Source organism: Oreochromis aureus, linkage group 20 (genome assembly GCF_013358895.1).
Source record: "Oreochromis aureus strain Israel breed Guangdong linkage group 20, ZZ_aureus, whole genome shotgun sequence".
In the NCBI taxonomy this organism is placed as follows: domain Eukaryota; kingdom Metazoa; phylum Chordata; class Actinopteri; order Cichliformes; family Cichlidae; genus Oreochromis; species Oreochromis aureus.
In genome coordinates this window covers 16092555-16113087 of record NC_052961.1, presented here as the reverse complement: position 1 = coordinate 16113087, position 20533 = coordinate 16092555, and the positions used below count along the sequence as shown (strand labels likewise).

The window sequence follows — 20533 nt, the reverse complement described above, 5'->3', positions numbered from 1 at the left end:
GCTGATGAGAATGTGTCGGATAGGAAGCAAACAGATCAAAATGGAATGTACCAGATACGGAGAAATCTTTCAGCCAGTCTGAGCACAAATGTGCTCCCACAAAAGTTGTTGGTTTTACTCTCCAGCATCCCAAAACTTGTGTGTGTTTGTGAATTCAACGCAGACATTTGGAAAAATGGCAGGATATACTCTATAATATTCAAACTACTGCCAAAATAGAAGCCATGGTCAGAAGTAGGGTGTGCATACACACACCCACACACACACACACACACACACAAGAGATAAAGAGATAACAAGATTAGCTGTGTCCTATTGCAGTCATTAGCCTTGTTTTCAGCAATAACTCGGGTCAGCCAGGGACTGATTTACCTCCATCTCTCGTTTAATAAAATCCGTCTATAAAATGTGCACTAGGGCTCTTGGTTACCTTCCATTTGGCCTGCATATAGTGTGGTACTCTGATAGCATACCACTGACAGTCATGCATGTCTGTTTTCTGGTGTGTGGCCTTAGCAAGAGAGATTTGGAAAAACAAACACAAACTGGGAGGACAACAATCCCTGTAGTTCATGTATGGCCTCATTCAAACTTTGATATTCCCCTCTTGTACACATTGATATAGACACACCCATTCCAGCACACCCCAGCACTCATTAATACCCATCCCTACAACCCACCCTGATTTCCTGACATTGAGTGTTTTCCTTCCTCCTTAACAGAAAAAGCAGCGATAACTCCACCACAGTTTCATTGCATCTGATTCAAGTTTTTAATGTGTGTGAGTGTGCATTAATTAAACAAAAACAAAACAGTCAAGGCCTCCTTCAGAAACCTTTTCTAAAAAGGCCAGTTGTTGATTGACTTTTATTCTTGCTGACAGCAGCAGAGCTAATCTGATATCACACCGACTTTGATATCAATGTTTACATCAACTTAGAAGCAGACAGCTGTCACATTTTACCATCATAAAACCAGATTAGACAGATAACATTCCCTGTTCGTCGCTCACTCTAACGCAGATATTGTACACTAAATAGCACGGCCTGCTACTCTTGTTTTCACTTCTCATCTGCCTGTGAAATAACTAAGGAGCCTTTAAACATGGTGCGAGTGGATGACAGCTGAAAGAGCAACAGCACTGATGTGCCGTAAATCTGTCTGCATCTTCTTATGAGAGGCTTTATTTTGGAGCAAGTTAAACTGGGGATGTCTTTATTTAGTGCCCAGAGTGAGGCAAAGGGAGAACAGAGATTGCTGTCAACATAGTTGGTCTGTGTGTGGTATATGTATATGTATTTGGGAGAGGAGAAGGGTGGGGTTTTGGTTTCCGAATCCCCCAATCAGGATGTTTACATGAACCATTGAGTCTATCCGTGGTGCATTTATGGCATGCAGTAAATTTAATAGTGACATGATAAACATAGCAGCCCTCCACCCTCCCACATATGCAGACGAACATGTGTAGGCACATACTATGTGGTAACTTTGGTATTTGTTGAACTATAATGACATCATTTGCAATTGAAGCTCTTAAATTTACAAGCAGTGCCATTGACAACTCTCTTTTATGAGACAGGTAATATACGTCAATTGGGAAGTTCTAACTCTATTTTACAGTACTTGCATGTGTGTGTGTTTTGCGTCTAGTTTGGTTGAAGCATTTGGCACACTTAAGTACATGCAGAAACAACACCATTCACTCAATCTCGCTCACACACAGCCTCTTACCTTCCTTCCTCCCTCAACTTGTATTGGCCTTGGCTGGGCCAAAAACACTCCCCTCTGGCAGCAGCACAACACAACCAGCTAAAAATCAACAAGCCAGGCCCAGGCACATACAGGGAGAGGGAGAGAAAGAGACTGCCACTTAAAGCCAAGCCAAGAAGCAGGCAGGAACAACAAGGTGTGATTATGGAAAGGGGGGGGATGTGTATATTTGTATATTGTGTGCCAAAAACAGTTAAGTTTTAAAGATGACCATTTCACCTAATGTGCAGTGCAATAAGCCAGGCAAGAGCTGGCTGTTTCCGTGGGATGATTTTCCAGCTGACTTTTTATTATGTGGATGTGGAAAACATGGTAGTTTTCCAAGTTTCCTAAGGGGACACTTGAGGACTCTGATACTGCCAGTGTTGATGTGATGCTGCCGAGTTACTGTTTGGCACCACCAGCCGGTACTATAGTGGGCTCTGTGCTGTTGTTGGGGAGACGACAGGGCCTCCCCACTATATTTAACACATCACCTCTGCTCTAGTTACCATTCCAGTCAAAATCCCTAGGATCTGCCTGGTTTATAGAACGATAGCCCACTTAAGATCCAGGTCAACACATGACTGAAAAAGCGATACACTGTGTATATGACTGAAGATTTGTCATACTGTATTGGCTTTTCTAAAGTACACTTTTCATCTGAGTTTTTCCCAACCTAATCTGATAATTGCATGTGTATCCAAAGTGCTTCTAGAAGTGTCTCACTACTTGGTAATGCCTTTGGGCAGTTATTTTGAAGCCTCTGTCAAATAATTGGAACAGGGCCATACATTTATATTAGGTTCTCACTTTGACATAAAAACTACGTCTCCCATTAGAGTACTGTACAAATCTATACAAATTCCTGTTGTGGATTTGCTCTTTAGAGGGGTAAAACAGATTTCTATTTAGGATTCTCTATCTGCTATTTCTTCTTCATGTAATGCCACTGATGTATCTCACCTGTCTGCCAAAGAATATACTCATTTTATAAAAACTGACTACCAACAATCCCCCTCTTATCTAGGGCTTCTCCTGCATGTCAATGAGACTACATTGATGTATCTTGTTTACCAAGAAAGAAACTGTGCCTCACTTGACTCCAGTTTTAGAAGGTCAAAAAAAGAGGAAGGCAGAGTGACAGGGACTTGGCAGTATTTGTAATATTTATCGTTTTGTTGTATCACTTCAGTATGACAGGTCCAGTTTTCACTAGAGCAACACACTGCCAACAATAATCTCTGATCTTCCCCTAAGCCCCGGTGGTGGAGGTTTTAAATAGTACTTATCTGTCCAATGTGATCATGTGTTCAACATGATCCCCAAAACAGGCATCAGATAGCTTTTTTTGTGCCTGTATGTACTGTATGTGTGCTGACTTCCTCATTTTCAAAGCAGGTGCACGTGCCTTAAATTGGCAGAGGCTTGCGTGTGATTGGCAGTTAGAAAGACAGCAAACACGGCATCACAATTACATGAATAAAATAAACTTTGAAGCACCTCTCTGTTTGAGTCATCATGGAACCTAACCCTACACATTCAGCACATGCTGACTGGTGTTTTTCCTATGTTTTCTTATGAGGTATCGTTACTGAACACAAACAAATTCAAATGCACATGGGGTAGAGAGATATGCACACCAAAAATAGAGGTAACATCTCCGATCAAAAGACATAGTTTTCTTTAGGGAAAGCCTTTTGTTAATTCATCTCTAAAAATTAGGCCTTCATTAGTCATCCTCATGCACACACTCTGTGAAGGAGGCTGACAGATAAATAGATGGCAGCCACAAAGCCACAAATTGTGTTGCTAACATACTTTTTTCCTCCCTTGCTGTAATAGGTGTTTTCTTTCTTTTTGATTTCAGTCTATTTCAGACTAAGAGGGTTGTAAATGCTGCCTTCAGAAAATGTGGACTGTTGTCTAAAAATGAAGAACATTCAGCAAAATGTCATCTAACTGGGATATTCTGTACAATGAGGTAACGTTAAGACAATAGAGGCTATTAGAAAAGACCAGGCTTGTGTTGATGTTCCTCTTGCCTGGGGTGCAGCTCGGACAGCTGCCCCTTCCACACCCACACCCACTACTCTCAATCCCACACTCTCTCTGCCCCTCATCATCTTGCCTTGACTCCACAGTATTACGTAATGCCCTCTGTTCATCTTTTTCTGTCTCACTATTTTTGCTGCAGACAGATGGTAATGATTAGCATTAAACACTCTACCCCAGACCCAACACAAGCTGGTGTTAGTGTCCACTCTGCCTCTTTCTAGGCTTCCTGCTTTACACTTCTATGTAAAGGTACTATGCACTGTATAAACTGAATGAATACAATGTAAAAATATATGAAGTATATAAATATAGATGTGTGGGTAGGCATTAAGTATGATTATCATTGTGCATGTAACCACGCATGTGTGTGTATATTCCTAAGTCCGCCATTATTGTCCATTCAATACACATGTTGCTGCTTATGTAAGTCTCCAGGCTTTGAACCCCCGGAGAGAGAGAGGCTGTCAGACAGGAGCCGTGTCTCTTTAAAGTGGGTTGTGAGTGTGATGGTTATTCAGTGGTGGGACAAAAAGCCCTCTCTTTCTCTCTCTCTTGATCCTAGAATGCAATCTGTGCCCTTAGGGAGAAGCACAAACAACAGATAGCTTTGTTCTGGCAAAATAATACCGGCTAGACGTTGAGCAAAAGGCATGATTCCCTCTGTGGCGGTGGCGTTTCACTCAAGATGTCATAAACTACACAACACAGAGGATGGTATCTACGAATTTCAGCTGAACTACAAGCTCGCATTGATTCAAACCTCAGTGAATAATGGTTATTTTGTGTCGAGTAACCGCACATCCCATTTCAGGATCACACAGGTGCTTGTGACGAACATGCCTCAGTGAGAAAATGTTGACTCAGCAACAGCACTTAAAAGGATGATGACAAAGTAGATCATGACACACTGCCTGACTGCATACCATGCTCATAAACTGTGCATGGGGTAATTGTAGGTGATCAGATTTACAGTGCGAGCTTAACACAGTCCAATGCAACCAGACACCGAGTGAAGAAAGGTTGACTTTAAACCTCACCTCACCTCATCAATAAATAAAAAATAAATAAATAAAAAATCCACAGTCAGACATCTTTATAATAGTGTTAATGTCTCTCAGGTACCTTCCTTAACTTCCCCACTGTCATTTGATGATATACAACAAGATTAACTTAGTTCCCTCCAATAACAATGTTGTTGCTAGGGGGAATGCGGGGTATTCACTTCTGGCCTGTGCCTTTATTTTCCTCTAGGAACTAAACAAGAAAAGACCTTTCTGCCTGAAAACATCGACTCCTTATCAAAACAAATATGAATCTATATTTGAGTACATGTAGTAAGTAGTCATCAGTGCATATCACATGTATGTGTCAAACTAATTTAAACCACCCTGCCACTCAATGTACTCACATTAACTGGCAAAATAATAAATAAATACTAGAAATGCTACTTTGTGTAAATGGTGAAAAGGCTTTGAATAGCGGTCAAGTTCTCTTCCTGAAGAAGTCATGATTTTATTTTGTTTTAAATTCTTCACTTCTCACTCCTACACTTGCTTACTCCTGAGATTTGTCCGTCTGCCATCACAAGCCAGAGCAGGCCTTTGGTTTCCTGTGTTTTGCAAAGGCAAACCAAAGCTGTTGCAAAGCCACTCTGCTCTACTTACTCCTATAAAGCCAAATATCTGCAGGGCGCCGTCAGACAGACAAAGACTCCAGCCAGTAAAATAAACTGATCACTATCTTTTTTTATCTTAAAAAAAAAGGTAGGGGTCACACGAAGCATATCAGTAGAAGCACTCTAGCAAAAATTTCTAAAAAAACAAAACAAAAAACAAAAATGAATGTGAAGCAAAGAGTTAAAAGCAAAACTATTACCTGACTTCTAAGTTGAATGTTTGTCTACAGCCTGTTTGCTTACTGTGCAGTAAAAGCAAAGATGTGTTAGGAGTTATGTTTGTCGTGTAAGGATGACCTTTGACACAGTTTTGTGGTGGACTGATAAGCATGCACAAAAAAAACCTAATACTTGTGGATTTAATGTACAAGAAAATCCACAATTCCGTGGTAAATGTACGATCACAACAAAAAAAAAAAAAAAAATTTTTTTTTACTCAACCCAGATCTCCACTGAATATCATCCTACTCTCCGCTCCTCACTAATCCTGCCAAACTGCACCGGATAGTGACTAATATAGAGGAAAATGCCATAAACCATATCTTTTAGTAATTTAAGCCTCCCTGTGGAGCTTCTGGCCTTATGACAGTATTGGGAATAAGGTAAGGAAAATGGTCCCTTTATCACTCTGCCACGTCAAGAATGGAATAGTTAATAAGATAAATGGAAGCAATAAGAGCACATCATGGAAACACTAGAGAGATGATGGTGATGATGATGAAACTGTCACAGATTATTGAAATAGTATTAAACCTCACTGCTGGTCCAACCTGCTAGGTTTTTCTGTTTTGTTTTGGGGGTTTTTAAACATTTATCAGCTTACTGCAAAATGAATGTTGGATGTAATATGATGAGGAGGATGACTAGCTGAATGCAAATGCTGGTTCTCCTCTGAGAGTTATGCATTTTCCAATAAGGATAGGCCGAGTGGTTGGTGGTTGGTCAGACTAGGACAGGCTCGTTCTCTCACACAGACAAACAAACAGATGGGTGAACTTGCCCCGATGGAGCTCTGGCCCAGTGAAAGTCATGCTTTGTGCAAGCAAGATGTCTTTCTGTCAGACATTCAGATCTTTTTCATCCAAGGCTCTGCGGCTCGGACACACATGCACATGCACACACAGTATTTCTGTGCTTTGGGACAGCTATGAAAGTTCTACAGATTAGTCAGGAAGTGATCGGTGCTGTACTTTACACCTCACTGAACAGCTTCACACACACTCACTGCTTTGTGCAGTGGCATGTTGGTGTTGGACTCCATTAAGATTAAGAGGGGTTACTTTCTGCCTCTCCACAGGCCGGAAATCTCCACATTATCTTGGCAGCAGTCAGGAGTCCAGCCAGTGTGTTCCTGAGAGTACTCAGCTAAAATAAATAAATAAATAAATGCTTATAACCCTCTTCATGTGTTATTAATAGCAACTAAATTTAAATTCAAGTGAAGCAAAATACTATTGTAGTTATAAAACAAACAAGCAAAACTTGGAAATATGGGCTGTGTGAAGTGCTTTCTCTTCAATAGGACTGATAAGATTTAGCTAGCTCAAAGACAAAAAAAAGGGTGTGTGGAAAAAAAAATCAATCCAATCAAGTGGAGAGCACAGATACCAAGTTAACAGGTGAAAAAGCAAACAATGTGCACATAAAGCAAAAGGAGCTCCACTTCTTTTCCTTCTATTTCTCTGTTACACACAACCCAGACACATACATTTATCAAGCAATAATATGGAAACATATGTTTCCATTTAGCCACATGAAACATATGTGTATCATGGGGCTAAATCATGGAGTCATCTATAATTTGCATATAACTGACTTATGTGTAAATATTGCTGAATAGCTTAGCAGGGGAGAGCAAACAGTGTGACGCATGAAGCAATAACCAGGAGGTGAGAGGACAACAGCCTTACTGGCAGATCGGTGTTAAATGAAACCTGACTACCTCACTGTGGCTACAGAATGAAAGCGATTGTGTGTGTGTGTGTGTGTGTGTGTGTGTGTGTGTGTGTGTGTGTGTGTGTGTGTGTGTGTGTGTGTGTGTGTGTGTGTGTGTGTGTGTGTGTGTGTGTGTGTGTGTGTGTGTGTGTGTGTACACGTCTGTGCGTGTTGATGAGATGAAGAGAAAAATAGGGGGGTGAAAAAGGAAAACACATCTGTTCACATGTTGCTTGACTGCTCATCTTGTCCACCAGCATGAGGATAAGTGATTATCAAAGCCCGTATACTGTAGTTCTTTTGTTCAGGATGCACATGTCTACACACACTTAAGGATACACACAAAGCGTAGGGGGTTTCTAGAAGCTTGTGAGGATCTGGGCCCACTGGTTTTTTGGAGTCTGGGTGTGGTAGCTTTTATAATCTGTTTATCTAAGCCCTAATCTTTGAAAATTATTTTGAAGAGAAGATTTACAGTCTATGCAGTGCTTCCAGGTATTTTCTTCCCATTTTGATGTATTGAATCCCTTGCAGTTCCTGGCACTTTGAGAAGTCTGTGCCAACACAAAAACGACTGAAATGCCAGTAGCTCAGTACAACTGAATTTTTGACTAAACCAAAAGACGGGGCTGTCAAAGTCGTTTACTACAAGTGAGATCATGTTCACCTGACGTTTTTCAGGACACTGCCAGAAATAAGCTTTTCCCATGTCCTGCATACTACCAAACTGAGATGCAGATAGCCACAGTGTAACAAAGAAGAGACAGGAAAAAAGAAGAGGAAATTTGTCTGACAGAGCAGAAATTTCTACATAATAAGTTCAGTAATGGCCAAAAGCCATCAAGAAAAAGCATCACAAGGACACACCATTTTAGTTAAACAGATAAAGAAAGGTTAAATAAGCATCCTGCCAAGGAAAAGGAAGCGGGGTGTGTGTGGGTGCTAATACAGAAGTACCACAAGGTTTGCACCAGGTAAGCTAAAAGAAAGAATATCAACCAACATATGGATTTTTTACAATGATTTTTATTTCCTGTTAACTGTTATCAGCAGTGACATCACCAAACCCAAAAATCATTATCAGTAATTTAAACAAATATAAGACACTCGGCTCTGCACAGGGGAAAGTACGTAGTAAGAGTCCATCAAACTTTAAAGTTTGCAGTACTGTCTGAATTTCACTCCTTGTTGTCAGCAGAACGAGATGACGTCGATAGAGTTGTGTGTGTATTTATAAGTGTTGTGATTTGAAACAAGGGAAAGGAAAACCCATGAATGTGGCTTGCTGTCAGCCATCATGGAGCTGGTTTTGGATGCCATTTGCAAATGCACTGAAGCATTACGCGGCATACTCAGAACATTTTCATTTTCCTGCTGTGTTGTGCCAATCTATCTTTCACAGGAAGGAGCAGTAAAATTGGCATAATTAGCTTTGTCATTGGATTTTTACAATTTAAAATATATAATACTGTCAGATGATATGCTTTGGAGAAAAGAAAAAAAAAAAAAAACTTTTAACCTTGCACATCAGTAAACTCATTTTCTACCCAAAATCACTCCTTAGTTTTTGAGTCTGCAAATCTGCAACTTCAATGCCAACAAAAACAATGTGAAAATTCCAGTGATGAGCGTGCCATCGTTTCCACACCTTATGAATGAAAAAAAAATGAAGGGGAAAAATTGTTTTGTCATGCTTTTTCTTTTTTTTTCTCCCCTTTTTTTAAATGGGAGTCTGAAATAAACTTTTCAGAAAGCCTCAGTATTGTTCAGACTCCAAAAACTATGTATAGAATGAAAATCAAATTCAGTAGCAAGGCAACTTTATAAACCTCACATAACTTGACTCATACATCTTTCTATGATTATCTTTAAGGTACTTTTATTATTATTATTATTATTATTATTATTATTATTATCATCATTATTATCATTATTATTATTATTATTATTCCCCAGCAGGAGACAGTGCTGGGGAATGACAATGATTAAATTGGTGGTGGCTGTAGCTCAGGAGGTAGAGCAGGTCAATTGCTAAATGCTATGGTTGGTGGTTTGATCCCTGGTCTGCATGCCAAATATCCTTGGGAAAGATACTAGCTCCAAGTTGCTCTCAGACACATCCATCAGAGAATAAATGTTTGTGAACGCTAGATAGAAACAACTTAAATGGAAAAAGCACAGAAAAAAGTGCTTGTATGAATGGGTAAATGAGGCAAGTTGTGTCAAGAGCTTTGGCAGAGTAGCTCAGGTAGAGTAGAAAAGCGCTACATAAGAACCAGTCCATTTACCACTTACGTTATTAAGGGTCTTTTCACACTTATACATCATTTCCTCTGGGGAAGAATCAGCTCATGAGTTGATAAACTTTTCCATGGTTTGGTTTCTTTTCACAGAGAGAAAACGCCAAGCGAACTGCAAGCGATCCAAAATGTGGCACTACAAACCACGTGAGAATGTTTGGTACGCTTACTGGCCAGATATGTGAGGGGAGGGAGCAACCAAAGTAAATACGAGAGGAAGGTGCTGTGGTCTGGACAAGTGGATAACATGAAGAATTTACTCTTAACATTCGTATTTACCTGGTAATATTGTGCAGGTTTTGTACGATACACAATCAGTAGTGCTCTGCTAGCTCAAAAAACTTGCAGCATATACCTGTTAACTGAGTCAGATTGAGGTCGGATCATAAACAACCCTCTCTGGAGTTTGTCTGAAACCAGACTGAGACCACCTTGTCCAAAGAATTTTAGTAAAACTGTTTTGGTCCATATCCGACTGTGTATTCACATCTACAAAAACAAACTGCACAAAAAGAGAAAACAAATGAGAGTTTGACTTGATTCGGTATCTCTGACTGTCTGTGTTTGTTTCTTTATCTGTTAATTCCTCCTACGCCATCAGGAGTTGCATGACCAAGTGCATCTTACATCCCTGGAGGTTGTTATCTATGTCAGATATTACGTAATCATCATGTTGCCTAGAAATCACACCTATAACCTCATTTTTATTTACCTATAATAACACCAAACTTTTCTTGGAAAAACTCCAATTATTTATGATATATTATGGCATCAGGTTGCCTGGCAACCACCTAGCAACATGATAAAAAAAAACTTTATCAATCTACAGCACATTACAAAAGGATCCAATTGTCCATATAAGCTGATGGATACATTATAATCCCATGATGCTGCCTAATAACAACAAAACAATGGGCTAAAATCATATTTTATTTTATTTTATTTTTTTACATTTAGACACCAATAACAACTTAGAAAATCACTCCATCATTTTCTTTCACAGCCAACAGCAAATGCAGACCAAACAGTGCTTCAGTATGGGCACATACCAGTAACTGTAATCTGTTGCAATTACGGGGGGAAACAAGTAAATAAATTAGTTACATATAAAAATATTGGGTCGCATCCAAATACATTATGTCCCATGTAACGCTTCTGTGAGAATACAAAAGTTATTCTTTTTTGTTGCATTTTCTATTGGCCCTTTTGCAAATCACGCGGGTGAGCAAAGGCCTGGGACAAACATCAGTGCAACAACGCATTCAAGAACCTGTCTCTACATGCAGTGTTCATTCTTGCATTTTGTTTCTGATTCTGCCCGCATGTCAAAATGCAATACTTGAACCAACCCGAGTCTGTCATGCGAGTAACCAGCTGACCGCGTCAAGGCAGGTGGCCATGTCTTGGGACAAGAATGTCTTTCAGTGCTTCAAATTCCAACCAAAATAAGGAAAGGCCTCTGATGTTATTGTACAGACTAAAGCGTTTTTTGTTTTTTCCAGCAGAAACTACCTCTCTCCAGCCTGCAGATGATTTGTTTTTGCTTTACACTCTTCTCTGTCAATTTGAACTGCTGGGAGTCTATGTGCAAGGAGTGTGGGCCACATAGACACTACGATGCAGAGGTCTAAATGATCAAAAGTATGGCTGCACCTGAGTAAGAGTTGATAGGAACGATAACAGTTGCGACAAACCTTATGCTTGTATGGCAAAAAATTGTAGATGTCTTAATAAAGCTGGAATAAAAACTAACATAAAAGATTTATGTCTTAACAGAATGACTAGGGTGGGCGATATAAACGTATATACCTATAGCGATACGACGATAACGATATAAATTTGATGCCATCAAGCCTGCTTGATAGAGATTTTTATCTTTTGAAAGCGCGCATTGCATTTTGGCTGCTAACTTTTTAGCAGACACTGACGATGCAGAGGTCTAAATGATCAAAAGTATGGCTGCACCTGAGTAAGAGTTGATAGGATTTGCCCTAACCACCAGATAACAGTTGCAACAAATCTTATGCTTGATATGGTTTTAACTCTCAGTGTTCGTTTGACTTTGGGACCTGAAGCGGACGGAGTTTTGGACCCAGAAAAATTGTAGATGCTCTCAATTCATCAAAAATAAAGCTGGAATCAGTAAAACAGAATTAACATAAAAGAAAATTAAAGGATTTATCTCTGAAAAAATTAACAGAATGATAAATAATCTGTAAAACTTCAAAAGTAACCTTCCCAACACTGCAACAGAGAAAGTCAATGACTCAACAGGGAAGGATATTGAGGGAATGATAACAGTTGTTTAGATAAAGCAAAGTTAAGGGAAGGATATAATGACACACAGGAAAGAGAAAGGTGGCAGTTGTCGGTGGGTAGGAGGGGATTGCACAGCTGGTGGTTGGTATAAAGAATTGGGCAGAAGGACAGAGAGACTGACTGAGGAGAAGGAGAGATAGTTGACTTTGGAATCTTTAAACGTTGCTGAGGCAGAACAGGAGGCGTTATGTAAGCATCTATTAGTGTGTGTGAGCAAGCGATAAAGCATTTTTCTGCAGCCTTGCCAGAGCTGCGCAATGAGAGTTTCCTTCCCTCGTGATAAGCATTTCTTTCCCTGTCCTTAAGGCATCCTGCCCGAGGACAGATGTACATTATAAAAACCGACATATACACTACCGAACACGAAAAAGCAGTCGAGGCCTTTTAACTGAACATGTATCCGACACATAATATAGAGAGCAGTATTTTTGCAACAGAGCGCTGTTTGCAGAAAACATTCCTGCACGCCTCCTACGCTCCTCCTCACTTATGAAACTGAAATGAAATTTTGCCTCTCTTCTTCACCGCATATCAGGAGATGATTAATGTCTCATTAGAGCTCTGTACACATACACACACGGTGCAGATTTCCCCCATTAGTTTGCGCTTCTTCCAGAGACCCTTATTAGTATTAAAGAAGGAGTGATTCAGAGCCAGCCACAAAGGTGCACCCTGAAAACCTTTTACTTTGATACTAGATCCTCATTCCTCGGTGCCCCTCCAAGTCAGTAGACAGTAAAGCTGCATAGTTAGATGATAAGCTGTCTGCTACAATCCTCTGTGGTTATAAATCACCTATGTAGCTCATAACCCAGATCCTGAGGCTGACCTAGCAGACATTCCAGATGCCTGCTTGCGTCCTGATCTGACCCTCCCCGCTTGCATGACTCCATTCATTGAAGATGACCTTTAACCCCTGCCTGTCAGTGCAAGAGGTTTAACCTCTTGTACTCTGGAGAGAAGAAAGGAGGCTACAAGCAAGGATGAAAATGTACCTTCTAATTCAGAAGGGATTTTGCAGACATTGATTTTATGAAAAAAAAACACATTTTTAACACACAATTACCATTTAAAGTCCTAATTATAAATGAAATTATGTTTGATTGCCACATTTTAAAAAATAACAACAGTACTATTCAGCATAAACCAAATTTAGCAACAGATGCAGCGAGTTTGTTTGACAGAAGACAGGGCAGATATTTTTTTTTAGCTTTTTAATAGCAGGACTGACTCTTAAGTGTGGTCGTATTTCATTTTTCAGCATAGTGCTGAGAAAGACTTGATTAAACATTGCCACCCTGTCTGCAAAATATCCAGAAAGGAAATCCATTCACAAGTACTTCCCACTATTCAGAAAGAATCAAAGTTACTTTTCAGGTGGCTAAAAAATGGGAAATATGACAGTCTGCCAGTCTGACTTGTTAGCACATAGCTTCAGTTTATATTGCTGGCAATCTTTGTAACCTACTCTTGTAAAAACGTTGCATGTTGTCCTGTTGCTGCATGTGTAATGTGTATTTTTTATGTGTTTTAACAGCACTGCAATAATACTGATAACTGTCGTAATTTTCCTCACTTTAACACTCACATTAATTTTTTTTAATCTCTAATCTGGAAACCCTAAAGTGTCATTCCAAGGCAACTATGCAACTATATCTACCTCAATCAGGACAAAATGTCAGCACCCTGAATGTGGGTTAGACATCCCCACACTACAGTGGGGGTGGGTCAGATGTTCCTCTGACTCTGACCTTCAACAATCGCCAGTAATGTCTCCTTTGGGAGAAGTGGATTGGTAATGAGGTGGATGAAGGGGGATGGAGAGGTGATGAACTACATTCTGCCTGCTCGCCAGACCTAAAACCTGCTGGTGATTCTTATACAGACTGAGTCAGAGGCCGGTCAGTAATTATGATAAAAACAGACCTGTGTTTTTCCCTCCTGGTGTCTTGTTTTTGCTGATTCTATGTTTTCTATTCATGTTACCCTAGTGTGGTAACGGTGTACCTGACCAAGGACAGATAAGAGAAAAGCTTTTCACATCACAACAAAACAGCCCCGCCCCCTTCACTTCTTAGAGCTCTTTTAATGTTCATTCAAACTGGTCTTTGTTCTGTTATCGGGGTACTAGATCTGACACTGATGACTACTGACAGGTTGACGTGGTCTACTTAGGATGTGGGTGAAAGGGAGACTTCGCAGAGAGAACATAAAAAAGAGAGTTAAAAGGAGACACACACACTAAGACCGCAGCTGACAAGACAGGTGGGAATGTTTAAAAATGTGCTGCAGTTTGACTATGTTTAGATGACTATAACCATTTGTGCCCAAGTAAATGTGCTGATTCTTCTTCTTCCTTCCTGCAAGATCTTTGTCCAGGCTTGTCTAAGGAATAGTGACCTACTTTGCAGCATTTGCAAAATAACAAGACAAGGTGTAAAAGTACCAAGTTGTATGGAAGAAACAATATGCAACTGACAAAGCAGTTAATATAAAACACACAGAGGACTGAGTGACATCTTTAAAGTAAGTTCTTTTTAAACGCAGTTAATCCTGTCCCACACTGAAGGTATTACCCAAGTCAGTGGAGAACCAATGAAAATAAATAGTTTTGTTGACATAATCTAACGCAGGGCAAAGAGTGCTACAAATGCACTGGGGGTTACACCCACATAGACAACTACCACTTTCCAAATGTGGCCAACACTAGCAGAAAAAATAGGTACCTTACACTGCAGCGCAGTGCTGTTACTTTGTGAAAGTCAAAGCCAGATTTGTCAAAACCAAATTACTGTGAGTGGGTTTGTGTGGCAATAAGAGTTCCCTTTTAAAGTGCTCTTATAATTTGTGATGAATACCACATGCATGCACATCTGGGAAACAGAGAGAGCTGAGATGAGCCAAGAAAATTAAGCAAGCATTATGAGCTCTCCTACTAGACTCAGTACAAAATTCTTTTTACGTAGAGACAGATTTATTAGCTACCAAACAAAAAAATATTGATAATCTCATATTACCAATATTACCTTGAGAGCTGGAAGATCAAGCTTCAATACTTTCTTATGTTTTATAGAGCAAACAACTAATGAATCAATCACAGACCTAGTTTAAATCCAAATATGAATAATGACTAGGTAAACAATTTCATGGAGAGAGAGAAAGGAGATTCTATCACCAGCAAAACCAGTTGGAGCAGAGTAGAGACTAGAAGTTACTCCGAAAGGTCAATGGAGCAACAAAGAGGCCTCGCTAATATCACTGCGCAGTTATATAATGTTATGCAACCTCTTTTAGCCACTGCATAGTGTCAACCCAGACTGTGTTCTTGTGCCTTGTGGAGATGAAAAGAAACATAAATGTTTCTAAACTGGACAGATCAGTAAAAAAAAAAAAAAGAAGAAGAAGAAAAGAAAAAAGAGCCATTTTGTCTGTGTGTAACACTATAACCCTGGTTTTTAACACACGCTCAGTCTTGCATGCTCCCAGGAGACACTCCCTCACATCATACATGACCAGCAGCACGTGAAATTCATGTGATGATGAGAGAAGGAAGGAAAAGAGTAAACATGCAGTGTGCAAACCCCCAGACCCATACAAAAACAATGCCTGCTTACTATTTGTAACGATGAATGTTATTACATTTGCAGAAATTATCATACAGAACCTCTTAAAGAACTGTGACATTTGCATATAAACATATTCAACAAGAAGCTGCTCTGTTTTTATACAGCTAACAGGTATTTCAGTGTGAAAGTGCAGTCTGACAGGCAAACAGTTTTTGGACACGGACAGTAATCCCAACAGTTGTATAAAAAGAAGGAAAATGCTCTTAGGCACCACCTACAGCCTCTCCCAGTCCACTTTAACTGTTACATAATCACTTTAGTGCAGTAGGCTTGTCCCAGGGTGCACGTTCTGCCTACCCTTAGGAAACTGTATGCATGTATGTTTAACGAAGACCAATCACAGAAGGCCCTGGGCAGGAATATTCATGTGTCTCTGTGTGAAAATAATGTGAAACAACTGGAGGAAAAGCAAACTGCAATGCACATGAAACATCTAATAAAATACATTCACTCGCACACACACCAAAGGTGCATTTTACTGCCTGACATACAGTGAACACATCACGCTGATATATTCACTAGCCTGTCAAGAGAAGGTCAACAAAGATGGCATTGAGCTTAGGTACAATCAATACACTTAGACATGTGAGTCGTAAAAAAAACTTTCCGAAATCTAGATAATGGAGTTATCAGCGAAATGCACTGTGACTATTTCATGCAGTCTCCTTTTCACTTGGTCAAGCGCTTGAGCAATCCTGGTCCTCATAAAGCTTTGGCTCTTTTAAGACGAGTTTCGAAACCATTCTGGATGAAATACCAAACATGCGGTCAGTTAACCAGCACGCCCCCACACCATTCATGCCCGAACCACTGTACAGTTTTAGCCAGATGTCGAAGCATTGGTAAGGAACAGAAGTCCAGAGCTGTGCATGAAAACTGCCTGCAACACTTTTATCACCACATATTCAGTACCAAATTAGTAGTGGGATGGGGGCTTAATAGACGCAAGAGCACAAAATCTGGTTTGATTGTTTACAATGTGCTGCATAAATCTATAGCTACAATCTATTCACACATGCCCAAGCTTGTGAATGGATGCAAAGATAAAAGTGGGAAACACATCAAATGACTAAATTTCTTGAAGTTCTTTCATGCAACAAGGAACACTAGAGAAAAGAAAACCAAAGATTCACCAAGTGTTCATGACTATAGATGACATCAGCCTCTCCATACCTGTTTCTGGGGACAGGGATGTGGGATGATGAGAGGGAATGTCTCTCTGTCTGTGGTAGGATCTGCCCTTGCGCTGCTCTGAAGTTGCTGGTCGGCTCTGGCTGTTTCCCAGGGTTTCTGATGTCCAAATGCATAAAGCCACCTGGCAACTGCCCGTTTACACCTAGGCAGTGAGTGGGGCTTGCCCTTTTCAGGATCCCCATGGAACCTGTGTCTTTTTGGTCCAACGGGCCATTCTAGAAAATGTAGCAAGAAAAAATTACAGTCAGTTTATCTCTGTTACAATCAAGCCTCGATTAAAAACATTAAGCCTAGCAATACCATTAAGTTCTTATTAGGGCTGCCACAAACGATTATTTTGATAGTCGACTAGTCACCGATTATTTTTGCGATTAGTCGACTAATCAGATCATGCATCCATTGGACGTAAAATGTACAGCTTATTGCACCAGCATGCGTCTGCTCTTATATAACTATCATTAGCTTACAGCTTGAAGTGTTTAAGGTATGTGCTAACTAAAAATAAAGACAAGATGATAGTTTATTACACTTTTAATGAAATTTGCAGATTGTTTCAGTGAAGTTTAATAAACTCAGCCGTCTGCTCCTTACTATCTAAAATATAACAGGACACCGGAGTATATTCTCGAGCATCTCACACTTCTGATAATCAGTTGTCTGCTTGACTTTTATTCATCTGTGCAAAAACTATAACTTTATTTCTCAGCCAAACCAATTTACTCAGGAACAAATAAAATACTAAAAAAAAAAAAAACAAACAATAACATTTTTAAGTTATCTAAGTGACTTATATTACATGTTTAACCTGAGTAGCGAAAAGACGGCGGTGAGTTTGAAAACGATTTGCGGGAGTCCGGTGTTCTCACCGACTCTAATGAGCCTAGAACCCGGCTCGCTATCGAGCTGGTGGGTAAAAGACGTCTCCGAAAATGTCGGAGCGCTTTTGAAAATATGTGGTGTCTTGATAGACTGAGCAAATATTTGAGGTTTACACAGCTACATTCTCACCTGAAAATATGTTAAACGTTTATTTTGTGACCCAGAAAGAATAATAAGAGTAACATTAAAACTAACTAGCTGCCGCCATTGTTGACAACTGCGCTGGGCCGCACTATGAATTCTGGGACACAGTTTCTTCTTCTTCGGGGTTTAACGGCAGCTGGCATCCTTGTACATGCAGTGCTGCCATCTTCTGTTTCAGTCCGTTATTACACTCTTAAATACTACTACTTATTCCTGCGCCTTTTGGGATCTTACAAAGCTTCAAACGACGCGTCGACTATTAAATTAGTCGTCGACGATTTTAATAGTGACTAGTCGACTAATCGTGGCAGCCCTAGTTCTTTTTTAACTGAGCATAAGATTACTGGTTTTTCTCTGATTTTATATATATGTATGGGTACAAGCCAGGGTATGGTGTTTTTTTAGTGTAACCATTTGCCTTAAAAAGCAACTTCTTTAATTTTTCCTTCCTCTCACTTAATAAACCCAAGGTTATTGTCCTCTCCACTGGACATGAACGCTGCTGAACCAACCAGATCAGAAGCAATCCTGGGTTAGAATACGGTTATCATTTCTGTTCCTGCCACCTACATTACAAAACAACACAAATCTAGAAAAGTAGCTGTGTAAATCTGCTAAATACATATAACTGCCAGGTCCAATGTCCAGTTTTGTGTATTCTGTGATGCAAATGGAAACTCTATTGAATATTACATGATAATATATGAAAATAACTAGCATGAACAATGTAAAAGTAACTATATGCCTCATTGTGTTATATATAACTGATTAACCACCAACTTTATAAAATGTTACAAATATACTTTGGCAGTCCTTAACTTAAAGACTGCCAATTCACTTTCACATGTGAAAAGAAAAGCAGAAAAACTTCAGTTTTTAAATCTGAGGTGACAGAAATAAGGGCATGGCCACGGACACCAGACCTCTGGGATTGTCCTATGGTGTCTGCCACTGGGATGCTTGCAGAGTATCCATTGGGTTTTGTGGGTTGTGGGGTGGGGCTCCTGTGGCTCTGGCTTGTTCTGCTGGGGCAATCAGATTGGGATCTTGGGAATTTGGTAGCAGGGTGCACTATACTGCTAAGGAGAGGCTGTTGCAGCCCATGCTGTTAAGGGGTGTGCTTGGTCTGCAAAAATGCTCCAGCTGGCAACAAGTGTCAGAGCCGCATTCATATGAATGGCAGGACCCAGTATTTCCCAGCAGTGTTGCATTGTGAGGAGATAATTTTGATAATTTGATGTCGTGGTTTTAATATCGTGAGTAATTGGCATATTTATTATGAGATTTATTTGCTGTCTGCATAAAGGCTCACAAATTAAATACAGGCAGACACAATGCAAGTACAAGGCCGATGCAAACAACAACAACAACAACAATATATCACGTGTCTTTACTGTTAAGTCCGTGGCGTATGTGTAGCTAGAGTCGGGCCTTCCCATGTCGCCAGGAAGCCCAAACTGTAGCTTCACCCTTAAGTTATGGGGGAGGGGGTTGGGCTTGTAGTTTGAAGTCCCTGCCCCCTTTTCTGTAAACTTTGCAAAGAGTGAGCCGCCATTAAAAGCGGTTACAGTACGATGGAGTTAATAATGATAGGTACGGGCAGGAATTGAAATAACGGGCGCTTAAAAGTTATTTAAAAATATTTAAAAATAACGACACAGTAGTGACGTATAAGCCTGACAGTCCCAACCTTTAAAACGTAATAAAAGCACATGAAAACGGCGTAAAATGTCAAAACTTTAAAGTCACACAGCTTGCAGACATGCTGACGTTACATGGGCGATATTATCTTGAGCGGTAACTCGGGTATATGAAGGGACTTTACCGGCTAATGGAGTCGTGAGCACACGCGTAAAACATCTCAACTGCACTTACTTTTTCCACGTCGTGCAACAGCCGACCACCCAGAGACAACCCGTTCCCTTTTAGATGGATCCTCTCGCTTTTAATCTCCGCCGCCGAACCGCCGTCCATTACGTTTTTGTACGGCACGGCCCCGTTTGTGTACGCCGACATGGAACCGTTTTTTTCCACCGAAGGGACCCGGGTGTCGCGGAGCACCGAGCGGCCGGTCCGACAGTTAAAGTCCGCACCGCCAACTCCTGTCCCAACCGACGACTTCTCCACAATATATTTGGACTCCATATTCAGACAAGGCGAGCAGAAGGAGAAAGAAAACCAGCTTTCTAGAAATTTTAGTGCAAATTGCTGGAGTCAGATACATTTATTAGGATTGTCGCAAGTTGATGGGAACTGTCTGTGTCTTTACTTATATTCTAGCCTACATGTAAAGTTTTCCACCACTGCCGCCACCGCCGCCGCTACCCCAAAAAGCCGCCCGGTCAGGAGGATAAAAGATTGTTTTGCCTCTTTCCTCCAAATGGCTGCCACGCCCCCTCTGCTTCGCTCCTATTGGTGCTCTGCATATATAAACATTACATTCTGGCACGCGTCCACCGCAAAGCTGCAGGTGATTGGCTAGTTTCACTCTGTCAATAACAGTTTTTTTCGAAGCCAAGTACTGTGGGTGGAAGCGAGAGAGAGAGGGGCGTGTTGTCAGTTTACCGGCCGGTGTCTGTCGACGCTGAGCCGGTCTGCGAGGGAGGCGAGGTCGACAGAGTACAGGAAAAACAGCGTGCAGGCCTCGGTGGCTA

At 40.5% G+C, this 20533-nt stretch overlaps 1 protein-coding gene across 2 annotated transcripts in view; it reads right to left on the bottom strand.

Annotated features, from left to right (window-relative positions):
• si:rp71-79p20.2 (zinc finger protein 704) overlaps positions 1 to 20264 on the bottom strand; it is a 38421-nt gene extending 18157 nt beyond the window's left edge. Inside the window, exons 1-2 of one of the 2 annotated variants that reach the window (XM_039604639.1) lie at positions 19755 to 20264; positions 16836 to 17071 (exon numbers count right to left, since the gene is read on the bottom strand). In XM_039604639.1, the coding sequence (XP_039460573.1) occupies positions 16836 to 17071; positions 19755 to 20024 (506 nt within the window). In that variant the 5' untranslated portion in view covers positions 20025 to 20264. The remainder of the gene's footprint in view (positions 1 to 16835; positions 17072 to 19754) is intronic. The other variant, XM_039604640.1, reaches the window with a different exon arrangement.
• Positions 20265 to 20533: the final 269 nt, after the last annotated feature.